At 43.6% G+C, this 17,213-nt stretch overlaps 1 protein-coding gene across 2 annotated transcripts in view; it reads left to right on the plus strand.

The window, feature by feature from the left end:
* The window catches only part of IL33R (interleukin 33 receptor), a 42,878-nt gene that overhangs the window by 22,943 nt on the left and 2,722 nt on the right, over positions 1-17,213 (plus strand). For both annotated transcript variants that reach the window (XM_075917375.2, XM_075917376.2), the window contains exons 6-10: positions 6,381-6,452; positions 7,270-7,402; positions 7,491-7,642; positions 12,211-12,354; positions 14,012-14,170. In XM_075917375.2, the coding sequence (XP_075773490.2) occupies positions 6,381-6,452; positions 7,270-7,402; positions 7,491-7,642; positions 12,211-12,354; positions 14,012-14,170 (660 nt within the window). The remainder of the gene's footprint in view (positions 1-6,380; positions 6,453-7,269; positions 7,403-7,490; positions 7,643-12,210; positions 12,355-14,011; positions 14,171-17,213) is intronic.

The following is a 17,213-nucleotide window of genomic DNA, read 5'->3' on the forward strand; positions in this document are numbered from 1 at the left end:
TACACTAACCTGTCATTCTGCATGACAATGACTTGGGTGTGTTGGCATGACACTTATTCTTGGAAAATCCAAACATATCCATCTCATGCATAAATACACAAAGACAATATGCAGGATATGTCTACATACTTTTGCAAGCTATCTATACATTATTTACACATTTGTACAAAATTCTTACTGGCCGTACAGTGCTAAATTTTGTAGTGTAGGAGCTCTGCAGATATGATCTTATGTTGGTAATTCTTGTGTTGGTAATTCATAAGGTAAAGCACTCATATTCTAAACCAACATATTAACTGTAATTAGTATCTAATGGGAGATCTGTGCCACATTAATAATATATATACATATCATGTTGACACTTACAACTCACAGCTTTGATATGCCAACATTTAAACTAACAAACAATATCCAAAGCACACATATAACCAGTCAAAAAGCCCAAGAGCTTCATTCAATAACTTGCCCGTGTACTCATTAATGGATCTCAGAGTCACCATATTTCAGGCCAATTCCACAAGCTAAATACACAGGAAAGCCTTAGAACTTAACTTAATTCACAGGTTTGATTCCTATCACAAAGGTATAAATAGAGACATGGGTTGGATGGCCCGCTACATTCCACATCCTAAAGACATCAAAAAGCAAACAATGGGTACTTAAGAACAATTTCCAACTTCTCTATCAGCTTCATGCAACATGGACACTCTAAGGGTATGTCTACACTACCACCCTAGTTCAAACTAGGGTGGTAATGTAGTCAACCGGAGTTGCAAATGAAGCCCGGGATTTGAATTTCCCAGGCTTCATTTGCATGTTGCTGGGCGCTGCCATTTTTAAATGTCCACTAGTTTGAACTCCGTGCCACGCGGCTACACGCGGCATGAACTAGGTAGTTCGGACTAGGCTTCCTATTCCGAACTACCTGTACTCCTCGTTCCACGAACTACCTAGTTCGTGCCGTGTGTAGCCGCGGGGCACAGAGTCCGAACTAGCGGACATTTAAAAATGGCGGTGCCCGGTAACATGCAAATGAAGCCCGGGAAATTCAAATCCCGGGCTTCATTTGCAACTCCGGTTGACTACATTACCACCCTAGTTCGAACTAGGGTGGTAGTGTAGACATACCCTAATTAACTATTTCTTTCCCTTCTCTCCCCCATATCACCTATTTAGAAACTGGATCTTTAATAACTCCATTCATTTGAAGAAGTGGGTTGTGCCCACGAAAGCTCATGATTCCATCTACATGTTTTGTTAGTCTTTAATGTGCTGCAAGATTATTTGTTGTTTTTTAAGTTTTTCCAGTTACAGACTAATTTGGCTACCCCTCTGAAGCATTCAGTATTGGGCTATTTCAAAATCCCCTTGGTGCAACTCCACTGGAACTAAAGGAATTCAGTTATTACACTGCTGTCAAAGGGGAGAAATGCAATGGTGAATCAAACCCCAAATTCAGACAAGTTTACCAAAGAAACACTAATAGCATTTACCAATCACATAGCTGGGCAACAGATGCAAACAAGAGTTATCACAGATACACAGACCACTCTTGAAAATGTGGTCTGTGTGTCCCAGAACCAAATCCAGACCTTTATTCAGCTTGAAAACTGAAATCTACTATTAAAATTAAATCTTCAGCACTTCTCAAAGGTCATGATCCCGAGTCCATTTTCCATTATGGTCTAAGTCAGGTCCTTAAGATCTAGCTCAGGGGTCGGCAACAATTTTCATGGGGAGAAGGAGGGCATTTCATGAATTTTGGTACATGATCATGGGCTGGCTCCAGGATCGCCCCTGGAAGGGGAGGGACCTGGGTGTAAGGGGTAAGTTTGGAAGCTACAGAGAGAGAGAAAGAGAGTGCATGCATGTGAAAGAGAGACACTCTTGCGTGTTACAGACTTTGTGACACAGATTGAATGTGTGTGGCAGTGACTGTGTGTGTAGCACAGAGACAGTGTGGCACAAACTGTGTGTGTGTGACAGTGACAGAGTGTGTGTGTGTGTGCTGGCTGCTGCTGGGTAAGTTTCTGAGAGAAGCCATGCACTGTCTCTTTAAGACAGGGAACACTGTCCTGTTCTGTTATCTCCCCATTCCTTGCTCTGCAGAGATGGGGCATGGAGGAGAAGAGTGGTGTGTGTGTGAGAGAGAGAGCATGAGCATTGAAACCTTAGAAATAGTGCAGTGCCTCTTAAGACAGGCGCTCCTCTGAGTCACTTAGCATCCATGCTTCAAATGGGGGCAGCTCTGCTGTGTGTCTTCCTCTCTCTGACCCCTGCAGTGCATTACCTTCAGCACTCCCTCCTCCCCTCCCCTCTGCACAGCTAGCAGAAGAATCCAGGAAGCAGCTTGGCTGCAAGATGGAACAAGGTGGGCGGGGAGGAGCAGCTGAACATATGCTGCTGGCTGTAAGTATGCAATCTCTGCTAATCTGCTGTGTGGGCTGGAGAGAAATGCTTGGTAGGCCAAATCTGGCCCCTGGGCCTGATTTTGTCTACCCCGATCTAGCTGTTTTCCTATACTAGAAATGTTACCTGACCTCGATCAAAAGCTAGATCCAATATCTACAACATCTACATACTTCTAAGATACACCCATTAGTCAGATATCATTTGATCCTACCCACAGCGGGCAAGATTCACTGGTACACGTTAGTTACTTTTGGGCTACTCCGTCAACATAATTTAGCTGGCTGATTGGACTAGGTTGATGATGGTTTTTCATTGCCAAAATGTTGCATGGGAGCTAGTGCGCACCAGTGAATCTAGAGAAACTCACTTTCAAACGGTAAAAACAGTGTAATTCTCACCAGAGCTTGCTCTCTGTCCTGCTCCTGAACCCCCCTCCCTTAGGACTCCTCATCCTCAACCTGCCCCATCCCCTGCTCTCCTTCCCCTGGAACTGCTCAGTTCAGCTGCAATGGGAACCTCCACACCATCCCAGCCTGCACCTCCCTTCCCCCTGTTTGGCCCCTAGCAATCTTCAGTCTGCTGTCCCATATATTTCCCGTTGAGCTCTTCACTGTTGAAGTAATCACCACCATGGACCTTTGCCTGGGCAGCAGGCCCAGTGGGGGAAGGGCACTGAGCAGCAGCTAGTGTTGCCAGGTGTCCGGTTTTGAACCGGACAGTCCAGTATTTGAGCTTTCTGTTCGGGAAACAAATTGAGAAAATAGAAATGAGAAAACAGAACTGTCCGGTATTTTCTAAATAAGATGTAATGTCAAGTGTGTCTGGTATTTTTGTTGAAACCATCCGGCAACCCTAGCAGCAGATGTGAACTGGGTGCATTTGAAGCTACAGCAGTACATGTAATGCCACAGGAGCAGCTCCAAGCTGCTCTGTGTCTGAGCCACAGATGAAACTGTAATCTTACCCACACTGTGGATTAGGAGCTCCTGGGGAGGGGGTGGGAATGCTTCCCTAGCAGCCTGGCTGGGGGCTGCTTACAACTACTCAGCGCTTCCACCAGCTCATAGGCAACTGCCTTGTCTACCTATGTGTAGAGTGGCATAACTACAATGGTGCCTAAGATACAATGACTTCTGCTGGCCGGGTTCCCATCATAAGAACATAAGAACGGCCGTACTGGGTCAGACCAAAGGTCCATCTAACCCAGTATCCTGTCTGCCAACAGTGGCCAGCACCAGGTGCCCCAGAGAGGGTGGACCGAAGACAATGATCAAGCAATTTGTCTCCTGCCATCCCTCTCCAGCCTCTGACAAACGGAGGTCAGGGACACCAATTCTATCCCCTAGCTAATAGGTCCATAAAAGGCTAACCTCCATGAAATTATCTAGCTTCTCTTTAAACTCTGTTATAGTCCTAGTCTTCACAGCCTCCTCTGGCGAGGAGTTCCACAGGCTGACTACACGCTGCGTGAAGAAGAACTTTCTTTTATTAGTTTTAAACCTGCTACCCATTAATTTCATTTGGTGTCCTCTAGTTCTTCTATTATGGGAACTAATAAATAACTTTTCTTTATCAGCCCTCTCCACACCACTCATGATTTTATAGACCTCTATCATATCCCCCCTCAGTCTCCTCTTTTCTAAACTGAAAAGTCCCAGTCGCTTTAACCTCTCCTCATATGGGACCCATTCGAAACCCCTAATCATTTTAGTTGCCCTTTTCTGAACCCTTTCCAAGGCCAAAATATCTTTTTTGAGGTGAGGAGACCATCACCTCATGGATTCTAACATGACTGCACCACATGCATTGCTGGAGCTATCACAGTGCTTGAAGGCTTTAAAGCTGGTCTAATTCTCATTGTTGCACTTTGTGAAGAGGTGGCGTTGGTGGCCTCTGATATACAGGAGGTGAGACTAGATGATCTCTGGCTTTAAACTCTGAAAAGGAGAGTCAGGAATATGCATCTATGCTGGCACACTGGAAAATGTGAGCCTATAAATATGTCAATATCATTCTTACCGGAGATCTGAATTGCCAACTACCCCCAAAGGAAAAGCACCATGCCTGCTAAAAGCTGAATGAAAAGGAATCTACCAGGTTGAAATGATGGACCACAGTCCCTTGCTCAAACGCCTGATAAATATTTTTAAAAGATAGGCTGGGGAATTCTAAATGCTATTAAAGAGTGATGTGAACAGCTGAGAAAACACGAGGGTGCATGATTAATATGACTTCTCTACCAAGTAACTAAAGCAACATGTTTAGAAAGATATTTCCTTTGTTTCCTTTATTTATAAACTGTCAGACTTACTTGGTATTGCCTGGACCTTAAGGGTAGGGGGCTGGCAGTATGGGGAGTGCAGTATTCAGGGCTGTGCTTTGGGGATATGGAGCAGAGTGCAGGAGGCTGCAGAGGCAGGGTGGGAGAGTGAAAGTGGAGGGGGGTAAGGAGAAGCTCAGAAAGGGGAGTCCTATTTAGCACAGACTTCTTCTCTCTCCCCAGCCACCCTCATGGCCACTAGGTGAATTTTTCTTCACTCAATTCTCCCAGGCCACTAGGGGCCTTCCCCCTCAGCTCCCACCAACCACCAGGGGCCTTTTGTCTCTTCCCCCCAGCCAATGGAGAGAAAAAAGGGAGGGAAGGGCTTGGGACAGGAAGGGCTACTTAACTGGTGTGCTGGCAGACCAGATAGCTAAGCCCCTGCCCTGCTGGCCACTCCCTTGGTGGTACGACTGCCCCCAGTGGAAACTTTGCAGGACAGCTCTCCTCTGTGAGCTCACAGCCCTCACTAGCCACTCTCATATCATGTCCTTCCAAACAGCTGCCGCTCCTTTTGCATGCTATAGAAAACAATCCTTTTCCCGGGGCTTCCAATTGTCCTGCCACAACCACACACCCTGACCTTGTTTTAAGTTAGGGTAAGAGGAAGCCGCCTACCAAATTTGGAGTTGCTAGCTCTTACTGTGTAGCCGTTCTTGAACAAATTGAAAGCTCTAGCTGTGCCTGTGGGCCCTATGCTTCTGGAAGATACAGTTCAGTCTCAGAGGCTTGTGGTGGCCCTCCACACAGCCTCTTCTTTTTTCTGGAGGCAGGGGTCACAGCCTTTTGAGCCACTCCCCACAGGCTAGTCCATAGTATGGGGTGAAACCCTTTTATAGTTCTGGTTTCCATATCAAGGGACAGTGTCTGTAGTGGTGTGGGGAAGGCTGGGGGAACCCACTCCCCTGGGTTCTTGCCCAGGGACCCCAAGGCAGCAGCAACAGATGGGGGTTGTTCTATTCCCAGTCTGGCAACTACTTTCCTGGGTCACTTCCCCAAATGATCCCTCCCAGTACCTTTCTTCTGGTGCCTGAGCAGCCTATCCTGCTCCTCCATAGCACTCTGCCTTACCTGAAGTTCCCAGATCTCACTCAGACACTGCTCACTTTCAGAACTTGGCTCCCTCCCTCCTCCGAATTCCTCACATTACCCTGAACAAACTGAAGAGGAACCCTTTTAAACCAGTCTTGGGCTTGATTCGCCCTGGCAGTTCTGATTAGACTGACTCTCTTGGCTCTGAAAGGCTCCAGATGTTCCAACTGGCCTGACTGTCCAAACTGATTCTGGAAAGTTCCTGCTGGTTTTTGGTCAGGCCCTGCCAGTTTACCCAGGGAACAGAGACCTACTTAAGCTAGAGCTAACATACCTTCTTTCAAGTACTCTCCTGTATCCTTCTAGTCTGACACTGTCACAAGATAGATATGTAAAATGCTACAAAAATTAATAAGCAACCTTTGCATGTAATACAAATATGTAGCTTTCCCAAAATATGCTATTGTGGGAGTAATGTCAGGTAATTCTAGTAAATATATGGACCACTGTTGTGGTGTTAGCTTACATTTCCAATTCTGCTGTGCTAAAAGGTTAGACTAGAATGAGAATGTTATAAGCCAGTCTAATATTTGCTTTCCTTTTGCCTTAATTTCAGAAACTGTCTCTTCACCTATACTTGCCCAAATTCAATATCCAACAGACAATTCTGTAATACAAGTGGAGCTTGGTATGTATCAACATCTTATCTCAATAATTTTTAAATTACATTCAGCATTGGATTGCCCAGCTCGGGATAGATAACAGAATTAGTAGTAGAATTCTTCACCTTGAAGTGAAGACTTCCAGAGTGATGGGAATTTATTTTCATTTAGTGGGTTACTTGGGCATTAATTAACACTCTAGGGCCCATTCTCAGGCTAAGGAAAGATCATGTAAATTGAGTTCTCCTCTCTCTACTGGACATTTTGCTTCCGAATCATGGTATGGGTCCATTGGACAGAGTGTGAGGATAGATTGCATTGCCTTAGATTTCACTCGGCAGCAGGTTCTGTCTGGGTTCCCTGTTCAGTGCCCCCCCCCTTATTTTAAACTTATGATTTATTCTCCTATTTCTGCTTCTCCCCATTATTATCTGTTCCATGAATTTAGTTGATCCCAGGTCCTGTAGCTACTCTTTTGTTTCAGGAGGATGGATTTTTAGTTCTAGTTGAGTTCTGCCCACCTTTCCAGGACATCAAATAGACCTTTTGCAATAACTGAATTTACTTAAAGAAATAAAATATTCTAAACTCTTTACTATAATGATTTATTATTCACTATTTGCAGGAGTGTTGGAATTCTTACTTCTCACTTGCAGATAACCAGTTTATGCTATGACGTGTAAGATTTGTAAACTTTATTTTAGGCCTTACGAACCACCACTGATGTGAATTAAAAGTGATTTTATTATACAGGCTATTATTTCATTGTAAGTCAATACAACTCTTATTTTGGAATTTTTGCTGGTGTAAAAGATTATTTACAAAATACCTGATTTTCCTTAGGTTCTCCTGTGAACATTAGTTGTAAAGCCTTTCTGGGGATTGGGAAGCAAAACATAGCTGTTGTTACATGGAACGTTAATGAAACTAAAGCCGAAGCTCTTAATTCTTTAAGGTTTCAGGTAGACTGTCAATTGTAAGTACAGCATCATCTGAAATAATTTTCATATTTTGCAAACTGTGCCTATCCATTAACAACTAACAGTGACAACTTTCTCTACTAGTTTTAGGGAATCTGATCGGCGATATTATGGCGAGTCCATTTTAAACATTGAGAAAGTGAAGGAAGAGGATCTTCTGTCAAATTTCTCATGTACCGCACTAAATGAAATGGGATTTGTAATGCACAAAGTGATGTTACAGCTCAAAGTGCCAAGTAAGGATACAGTGCCTTTCAATTTCCCTACAGTTTGAAGTATCTGAAACAGGTGGTTGTTTCAGTTGGCAAAAGTAAAATAAATAAAAGAGAAATCCTCCCATCGCCAGCTCACGTTGTCTAACTATACAGCATATATACACTATACAACAATTAAATACACACATTATAATGCAGAGTTTTGTTGGTGGATTTGTAAAGATCTTGTTTTGAAGCTTCTGGGTAAAATCATGGAAAAATTCCCACTGACTTCGCTTAGGATTGGGATGTTACCCTCAGGGTGTGTCTAAACTACTGCTTTTTTTTTTTTTTTTCAAAAAAAGTGGCCTTTTTTTGAAAAAACTTCCCCTGCATCTAGACTGCTGTCATGTTCTTTCGAAAGTAAATCGAAAGAATGCAGCAGTTTCTTGACCACGGAAAACCTCATTTTACGAGGAAGAACGCCTTTTTTCAAACATGCTCTTTTGAAAAAAGGCACTATGTAATGCAAACTGTGCTTTTCCGAAAGAGAGCATCCAGACTGCCTGGGTGCTCTCTTTCGAAAAAGCTGCTTGCTTTTTCGAAAGTACTGTTTGTAGTCTAGATGCTCTTTTTCAAAAGAGGCTTTTTCGAAAGATACTTTCAAAAAAGCCTCTTTCGAAAGATACTTTCGAAAAAGCCTCTTTCGGAAGAGGCTTGCAGTCTAGACGTACCCTCAGAGTCTAGTGATCTGTGGGATAGATTCTGCTCAGCATAAGTGTGGCAGATGGCATGTATAGTGTACTGAGAGATTCAGAATGACATGCAGGGGATCCAGTTCTGCATTCATGAGAATGCTGCTGCCAAATTACTCTTTCTTTGTGGCAAGATTAATCTTCCTTGAATCTATGCACAGCAACACTTGTCCATAGGCTGAAGCACAACAGCCCTGTGCACCTGCTGTGCACCATAGACAGAACCCATGATCAAGGTCTAACTGAGTCACAGATCAGCATGCAGCGTAGCTCTGATTAGATTCTTTTGTCAGCAATGCTCAGATACCCCTTTTATCTCTTTTTGAAAAGAAACCATTGCTGCTAGTGCAGAATAAAGTCAGGAAACACAAAATCTTTTAAGATCTTTTTTTTTAAAGTTGAAGGTGGAGCTGCTCATTCTTGTAGAGTCAAAGCATTGCCTTTCCTGCGATTCTGTTCTAATTGGGTTCTTATGTTACCCTCATCACTGTAGTAACTGCACATTTTCCAGATGTGAATTAAGCAATCCTCTGTCCAAGGGAGAATTGTGTGTGCCATGGTTTGTTTTAGTGGAGTGTTACCTTGGGGGTTGTTTTTTTCATGTACATGTGCATGTGAGTGAAGGTAGTGAGTATGGGGATAATCCTTACCTGCTGGTGGAATTTGTTCCACATTCTCAGACTAGCCCCTAGTGAAGTTCTATCCTCTGAACAGATGAGCTTTGGTGTCCCTGGGGAATAGAGCTTTTAATTAAGGTCTTCATTCCGGAGCTTTGGACCTTTTAGGCTACATCTATATTACACACCACTGGCGGCAGCATGTAGAGTATTTGTAGCTACACTTTTCATTGAAAAGTGCACCATGTCCACACTCTGGTGTGTACAGGTGTCAGTGAAAGGCTCTTGTAGAGGGAAGGAAGCGCTGCGCTATAGGAACTGTTCACTGCAAGGAGGCGCCTCCCACCACCAGAGCTTTTCCTCACTGACAGAGTTTCTTCCTGTGTTGGGGCAAAAGCTCCAGCAGTGGGGTGCTGTCAGAGACTTTCCCTGCTGCATGGAGTCTGTCCATGTGGCATGGAACTGCTGGAGTTTTCCCCTAGGCTGTGTCCAGACTCAGGGTTTTTTTTCGAAAAAAGTAGCCTTTTTTCGAAAAAACTTCCCCTGCGTCCAGACTCAAGCCGCGTTCTTTCGAAATTAATTCGAAAGAACGCGGCTTTTCTTTCGATGGCGGTAAACCTCAATTTACGAGGAAGAACGCCTTCTTTCGAAAGTTCCTCTTTCGAAAGAAGGCGTTCTTCAATGTAAATAGGGCTTCTTCAAAAGAGAGCATCCAGACTCACTGGATGCTTTCTTTCGAAAAAGCAAGCCGCTTTTTCGAAATTTCTCCGTGCAGTCTAGACGCTCTCTTTCGAAAGAGGCTCTTTCGAAAGATGCTTTCGAAAGAGCCTCTTTCGAAAGAGGCTTGCAGTCTAGACATAGCCCTACTGCTGCACCCTTCACACACTAAAAATAGCAGTGTAAATGGGGAAGCAAGGTTTGAGCAAGTATAGAGCCATGTAGGGTAGGTATTCAGGTTCATACCCATACCTGTCAGATCTGTCTTTACACACCTAAGTGGTGCCTAACCATCTACACTGCTACATAGTTCCTGTGCTGGGGGAACTATGCATGTATGTATATTACATGCCTTCAAAAGAAGGGTGCAGTGTAGACATGCTCTTAGATATGCTAAGTGCAGGTACTTTGAAGATAGGACCTTGGCCTGGATTTGATAATCTATGGGAATCAGTCTATAAAATAGGTATGATATGCTCACAATATTCCATGTGACTGAGGAGATGTACTTGTATAACTAAGACCAGGTCATCATCCATCAGCAGGCTCGCCAATGGTGGGGTCAAAGAGGCAAAGAGGGCACTTGTCCCGGGGCCCAGCGATTCAAAATGGCCTGGGGCTGCCAGCCGCCACCACTGCTACTACATCAGTGACAGTGGCTGAAGCTGTTGGCCCTTTAAATCACCACCAGAGCACTGCTCTGCACTCTCCACATGGCTCTGAAGACTTGAGGGTCACATTCACTATTTGTCCCTCATATCTTCTGATTCTTCCTCTCTCAATGCCAGGTACTGGAAAAAACATTCCTCATGTCTCCTGACTTCTTTCCACAGGCACAGTAGGGGGAGCATCTACACAGCAGGGCTTGACTTGAAATAACCTATGCAAATTGAGCTACCTCAATTGCGTAGCTTATTTTGAAATTGAAATTGGGAGTGTCTACACATCACTTATTTCGAAATAGAGCACTCTTCCTCCGACTCCTCGTACAATGAGGGTTACAGGAGTCGGAGTAAGAAATCCTTCAGCTTGACAGTATTTTGACATTATTTCAAAATAACTGCCTGCTGTGTAGATGCGGACTAAGTTATTTAAAATAATGCTAGATATTTTGAAATAATGTTGCTATGAAGATGTACTCTAGGTGGCTCCACTGCCTCCAGATCTTTCCATCTTCCTCTCTTTGGTCCTAGAGGTGGTGATCACCACATCTTCAGTATTCCCTCTGTCAGTATCTGACTGCTAGGTGGCGGGATGGACGTCAGAGGATGGGTTACTTGATGGTTGCCCAGATCTGTTTGTTTCCTTTGAAGCTTCTGACACTGGCCACTGTTGAAAGAAAAGATACTGGGGTAGATGGACTTTTGGTTTTACCCAATGTGGTTGTTCTTATGTTCTCCCCATTCATAGCAGGCCATCACTGGTGTCCTCTGAGGTTAATTCACAAACATGTTTTATCTGGTCAATCTGTGTGTTTAGGGAGAATTGTTCTCTGAGCACTTGCAATAGCCGGTTACTCCTCACATCTCTTAATCCCCCTTTCTTGCTCCTCTTCCACAGTAAAGCCAATCTCAGTATCGCTTTTTGTTCACTGACTGAGTGTCCAAATACCACTTTATTCTTTCCCTCATTCTTCAGAGACTCGATGATTCCTGCATCTTTCAGCCCTCAACGCCTCTTTGTCCCCATCAGTAGACCTGGCTATTGTTAATGGTGCAGGCTCTGGGTGGCACTTACCTCAAGTAGCTCATGAAAACAGTGGCATGTTCCCCCTCTGCCTTCTATGCAGAGAAATAACCAGGCAGCTTTGCACACTGACTGGTTTGGTCTGCAGATGCTGTCCACACAGCTTTCACTGGCCACAGTTCTCAGCCAATGGGAGCTGCAGAGCCAGCCCATGTAAGTGGGCTCCATATGCAGAGCTCCCTGGCTGCCCCTATTCATAGTGCCAGAGAGAGGAGATGCTGCTGCTTTCAGGAGACCTGTGAAGACACAGTAAGCAGGCTACCTGCCTTAGTCCTGTTACACCACTGAGCAGACTTTTAATGTTCTAGTTGGTGCTGCCTGGAGTGTCCAGGGTCTATTTTTGACTGGGTGTTCTGGTCAAAAACAGGACACTTTTGCATCCCTCATGGCAGCTAAAATCACTCCAATTATGATGAGAAAGGGCATTTTTTTTGGGAAGAGGGGCTTTTTAGTATCATAACTACTTTATAGCTTGGAGATACAAGCTTATAAACCTCACACAGTCCTGAAGTGCTGCATGGAAAGCAGGCTTGTGTGGGGAGCCCCCTCAATACAGTGATGTAACACCTCTACTAGACATTCACTGACAAAACCCCAGGGAATGGAGCTGTAGGTGAGGTCCTCTGAGCACATGAAAGCTATTCCTCTCTGGTGAAGCTTCTTTCAATAAATCCCCTTACTCCTTAATATTCTATTTGGAGTGAGTGTCAGGGGTTGAAGATGGGTCCCACATATTAGCTTTTTTAATACTAATGTTGTCTTTTTTTCTTGGCAGGACATCGTCACAACACTTACCTGATAATAGGGATTCTTGTTTTGTTAGTTATAATAGCCCTTTTGGTCATACTTCACCATTTTTTCCAAATCAATATTGTCCTGCTGTGTCGGGAGATATTTAAACCCTACAAAACCCAGAATGGTGAGTACGAATTATACAACAGAGTGGCAGGAACAGATAAGTGGAAGAAGTAAATTCCTCTGACATGGCTTAATTGCATAACTCTTTATGGATCAGGCACTTTGGGCCTGATTCTCCACTCATACCTTGTGAGGTCATTTATGCCTAGGCAACATGAGTATTCAGATCTCGCAGTGGTTTACCCCCACTTTGTAATGCACAAGTGTAAATGGCCACCCAATTGGCAAGACACAGGAGACCCAGAGCCTTTATAAAATATGATGGCTCTTTTCTAAATGTAGTATGAAGGGAATATTTTGATGTACAAATACTAACGTCGAGTCAAGCCCTTTGTTCCCATGGGCTCTGTGTAATGTACTATGCAAAAAAGCACTTCAACTCAAAGAAAATCCTTGCTTGGAACATGGCATTCTGAAGGGAGGGTGCAAATTTTCCATATGATATGTAAGGCTATCAATTTTAATTGTTGTAAGGGTGCCCAGAGTATATGATGGGTACCGGTTAATAGAATATGTCTTATATATATTTCTTATTTCACTGGTAATGTAAGTGAAGAACTGCAGGAAATAGCTATTGCTGCTCTATAGCAAAACAGTACCAATTCCTGTAAACCCAATCTGTTGGTATGTACTCTGTTAATCCTGGCAAGACTTCATTTATTGCATGCACCTTCTTTCTAACTAATTTTATTTTACATCAGACAATTCACTTTTCCTTTGCATGGCACCTTTCATTATATCCCAAAGCACCTTACAGAGTTCTTTAGTACATTCACAGTTAAATATAGGTGGCATACTCAAAAAAGGAGGAATACACGATCTTGCGCAAAAGGGGTTTTTTGCACTAAACGGACCCCTCTACACGGCTTTTTTTTGGCGCAAAAACCTCTTCTGCAAAATGGATCGGAAGAGATTATGCAATGAAGTGTGAGAAAATGCTTCATTTGTATTGTGTCTTCTGCAAAAAAAGTAATGTAGACATAACCAAAAATGGAAAAAGCAAATGAAATCCCTATTTAAGAAGTCAAAGGAGGAAGGACCAGTCCAGGAGAGGAAGTAAATGTCAAATTGTGGAGATGGCAACAAACCAAACAGGGTTAAGATTAGATGAGGGAGGCAGATGAAGGGATATATGCTTGAAGGAAATGAATGCCATTGTAGAAACCCTGGATAATTTGAACTAGGGGTTAGCTGTGACTGTGACTCTACATTTTGAGAGAGAACAATCCCTTCACTAAGTTACATGAGGCATCATGGGAGTGAGGGATAATTTCCACAAACAGGAAGAGTTCAGATGCACTGTCTGGTCTTAAGATGGCAAAGAATGTTATTGGCTTATGATGCCACCAAAGGAACAAATGCTGAAAATTATATTGGATTCATGCTGACATGCATTGGTTTGTTTAATTCTTACAGCATGACCAGTTTGGATCACTGTACATCTGCACATATTCTGCCACAGCTCACAATCATAAATGATATTGCTGCACATTATCTTTAGTTGTCAAATAACCATACACTGCTTTACAAGTTTCTGCTTGACAGGAAGGTCTAAATAAATCTATTCAAAAGATTAATTTTTCTTTTCTAACTCTTGAAATAACTGCTTTTTCATCCACACTAACAGTCATGTGCTTTCCCCTTGTTTCAACTTGCAGATGGGAAGATATATGATGCATGTGTTATCTATCCCAAAAATCGCACTAATGAAGCTAATTTTGTGGAATATTTTGTCCACCAGATTTTGCCAGATGTTCTAGAAAATAAACATGGATATAAACTATGCATTTATGGGCGAGACATGTTGCCTGGAGAAGGTAAGGCTCAAATGATACTTTGCAGAGAATTACTTTTAGTTTGGAGGTCAGATAGTGACCCTGGCTATAGCTCACATGGCGGAATAAGGTGCCCTTTTATGCTCTTGTGCTGGTTACTCACATTCTGGGCAGCAATGTGTCAGAATAATCCCTGTGCTGCTGCTACTGTCGCTCTGCAGAGGTGGGTGAGGAGAACATGGGTAGGACCAGAGGATGTAGTGCTGGGCTGGCTTGTGTGCCAGCAAGAGTAGTCTGCAGATTAGTGGCACAAATTATTTACCACTTTTCTGAAGAAACAGGGAACCATGAAATAGGTGCGTCTTCACTGGAGCTAGAGGTATTAATTTTGAGCTTGGATAGGTATACCCACACTAGTTCTGACTGAGCTAGCATGCTAAAAATAGAAGCATAGTCATGGCTGTACAGCAGCAGGAGGAGCTGCCCCAGGGACATATCTAGGTCTTGGATGGGAATGGTATTGTACTTGGGTCAGCTAATCTGTCTAGGTGGGCATGCCACAATAGCTGAACTTCTATATTTGGCATGCTACCTCAATCAGCCAAAGCAGAAATGATACCTCCAACTCTACTGTAAACACACTCAAAGGCAAAATCGGGTTCACAATCTGCTTATTCAGTATAATTATGCACTGTTTTTAACTCAAGACTTGTGGCAAAACCACCGCTGAGCCCAACATGAACAACTTTACAAGAAATTGAAAAGGGAAAAATCACAAGTGCAGGTTTCAGTCTCGTAATTGGACATGCGTTGTTGTTCCCTAATGAATAACTTGCATGAACAGGGTTGTAGGATCTGATTATAGTCACTAATCAAATACTTCCTTGCCAAGGGGTACTAGGATGACATGTGACTCAGAGGATAAGTAGGAAGCAGCGGAGCTGAAAGCCAGGCTACAGAAAGGCAGCCTGGGGAAAGGGTACATATAAATGTGTTTGGTTTGGAACAGGTCCCATATGAAGAGACGCTAAAAAGATTGGAACTTTTCAGCTTAGAAAAGAGGAGACTGAGGGGGGATATGATAGAGGTCTACAAAATCATGAGTGGTGTGGAGAGGGTGCATAAAGAAAAGTTCTTCATTAGTTCCCATAATAGAAGGACTAGAGGACACCAAATGAAATGAATGGGTAGCAGGCTTCAAACTAATAAAAGAAAGTTCTTCTTCACAAAGCAAATAGTCAACCTGTGGAACTCCTTGCCACAGGAGACTGTGAAGACTAGAACTATAACAGAGTTTAAAGAGAAGTTAGATAAAGTCATGGAGGTTGGGTCCATGGAGTGCTATTAGCCAGGGGGTAGGAACGGTGTCCCTGGCCTCTGTTTGTGGAAGGCTGGAGATGGATGGCACGAGACAAATGGCTTGGTCATTGTCTTCGATCCATCCCCTCCAGGGTAGCTGGTGTTGGACACTGTCAGCAGACAGGCTACTGGGCTAGATGGACCTTTGGTCTGACCCAGTACGGCCGTTCTTATGTTCTTATGTTCTAAGCTCAGGGCTCAGGGTCGGGGGGGTCTCACTGGACCACCTTGATTTTCATGCCAACCTGCTCCTGGGTTCGCATGTGACCTTTGGTGGCCAGGTTGGCAGCTCTCCTGCCCTAGACGGCCACTTTCCTGTGCCTAGTGCGGAGGTCGTGGACGTTGGAGGCCTCCCCCCAAACCTGGATGAGGTCCACGATCTCCACACTAGACCAGGCGGGTGCCTACCTCTTGCGACCCCGGGCAGACTCCTGTGAGCCACCAGCCTGGTCCCGGGAAGAGGCGGAGGGCTGGGTGGTAGTGGGTGGCTGGCTCATGCCGTGCCAGGTGCAGGGTGTGCTGGCTAGGTGCTGGCAGGCTTGCACCTGGCACAAGCACCGTAGCCAGACCGTGCCCCTTTAAGGGCTCTGGGGCCGGGAGGGGGCAGAAGAGTTTCCCTGGTTTGGCCCAGAGTGGCCACCAGGGCAAGCTAGGGAGGGCTAGCCTCCCACTAGTTCGAATTAAGTTGCTACACAGCCCTTAATTCGAACTACTTAATTCGAACTAGGCATTAGTCCTCGTAGAATGAGGTTTACCTAGTTTGAATTAAGTGCTCTGCTAGTTCGAATTAAGTTCGAACTAGCGGTTTGCATGTGTAGCGCCTATGAAAGTTAATTCGAACTAACAGCTGTTAGTTCGAATTAACTTTGTAGTGTAGACATACCCTAGTAGTATGAGATGTAGTTTAGCTGTGACTTTGTTAACAAAAACTCAGCTATTACAAGTCTCTCTGGGATTTGCATAGTTGTAAATTACACACTATGCTTTTGACACTAATGTAGATTTGTCTATGTCCATTTTGTCAACCCGATTCTGATAGTATTCCTAAAAGGCCATGCTATAACCATGAACTCTGGACACAACTTCCATTGAATTTACACACAGAGGGAACTGCACACAAAGATTAGGAACAAAGTACAGTATGGCTCTCTGTGTGTACTGAATCATTTACCGTTTTTTCTCTCTTGATAAAACTGGCAATATTGTTTCCTCTATTTTTAAACAAAACTTCCCATAGATCAGTGGTTCTCAACCAATGGTATGAGTACCCTTTAGGGTACTCAAGAGAAGTCTGGAGGGTACATCAACACAACTGAAATTTGGAGAAAACTGAATTTTGTTTTAAGTTTTACAGAGCTTTATTATTTTTGTACTTTTTACACACAAACATTTCATCATCCACACAGCTACAATTAAGTTGTTTAAACAAATGTTTTGCAATGGTAGAAAATTTGTGTGTGTGTCTGAAAACTGTAGTTACAGGGGATCCTTTTTTTTTTAAAGGGGTACTTTATAAAAAAGGTTGAGAAACATTGCCATAGATATTGGAGAGTTCTTTATAGAAATGACTGATCTGGATAACATATTCAGTGCTGCAACATCACTGTGTCATTGCCAGGAGTCAGTAGTAAAGGTGCTAAAGTCTGTTAATGTGACTATACTATAGGTCTGCATTCCCAAAAAGAAGTAAATGAGAGTCTGCTTATACAATTCACAGATGCATATT

The sequence above is a fragment of the Pelodiscus sinensis genome, chromosome 1 (genome assembly GCF_052426305.1).
Source record: "Pelodiscus sinensis isolate ZL-2025 chromosome 1, ASM5242630v1, whole genome shotgun sequence".
In the NCBI taxonomy this organism is placed as follows: Eukaryota; Metazoa; Chordata; order Testudines; family Trionychidae; genus Pelodiscus; species Pelodiscus sinensis.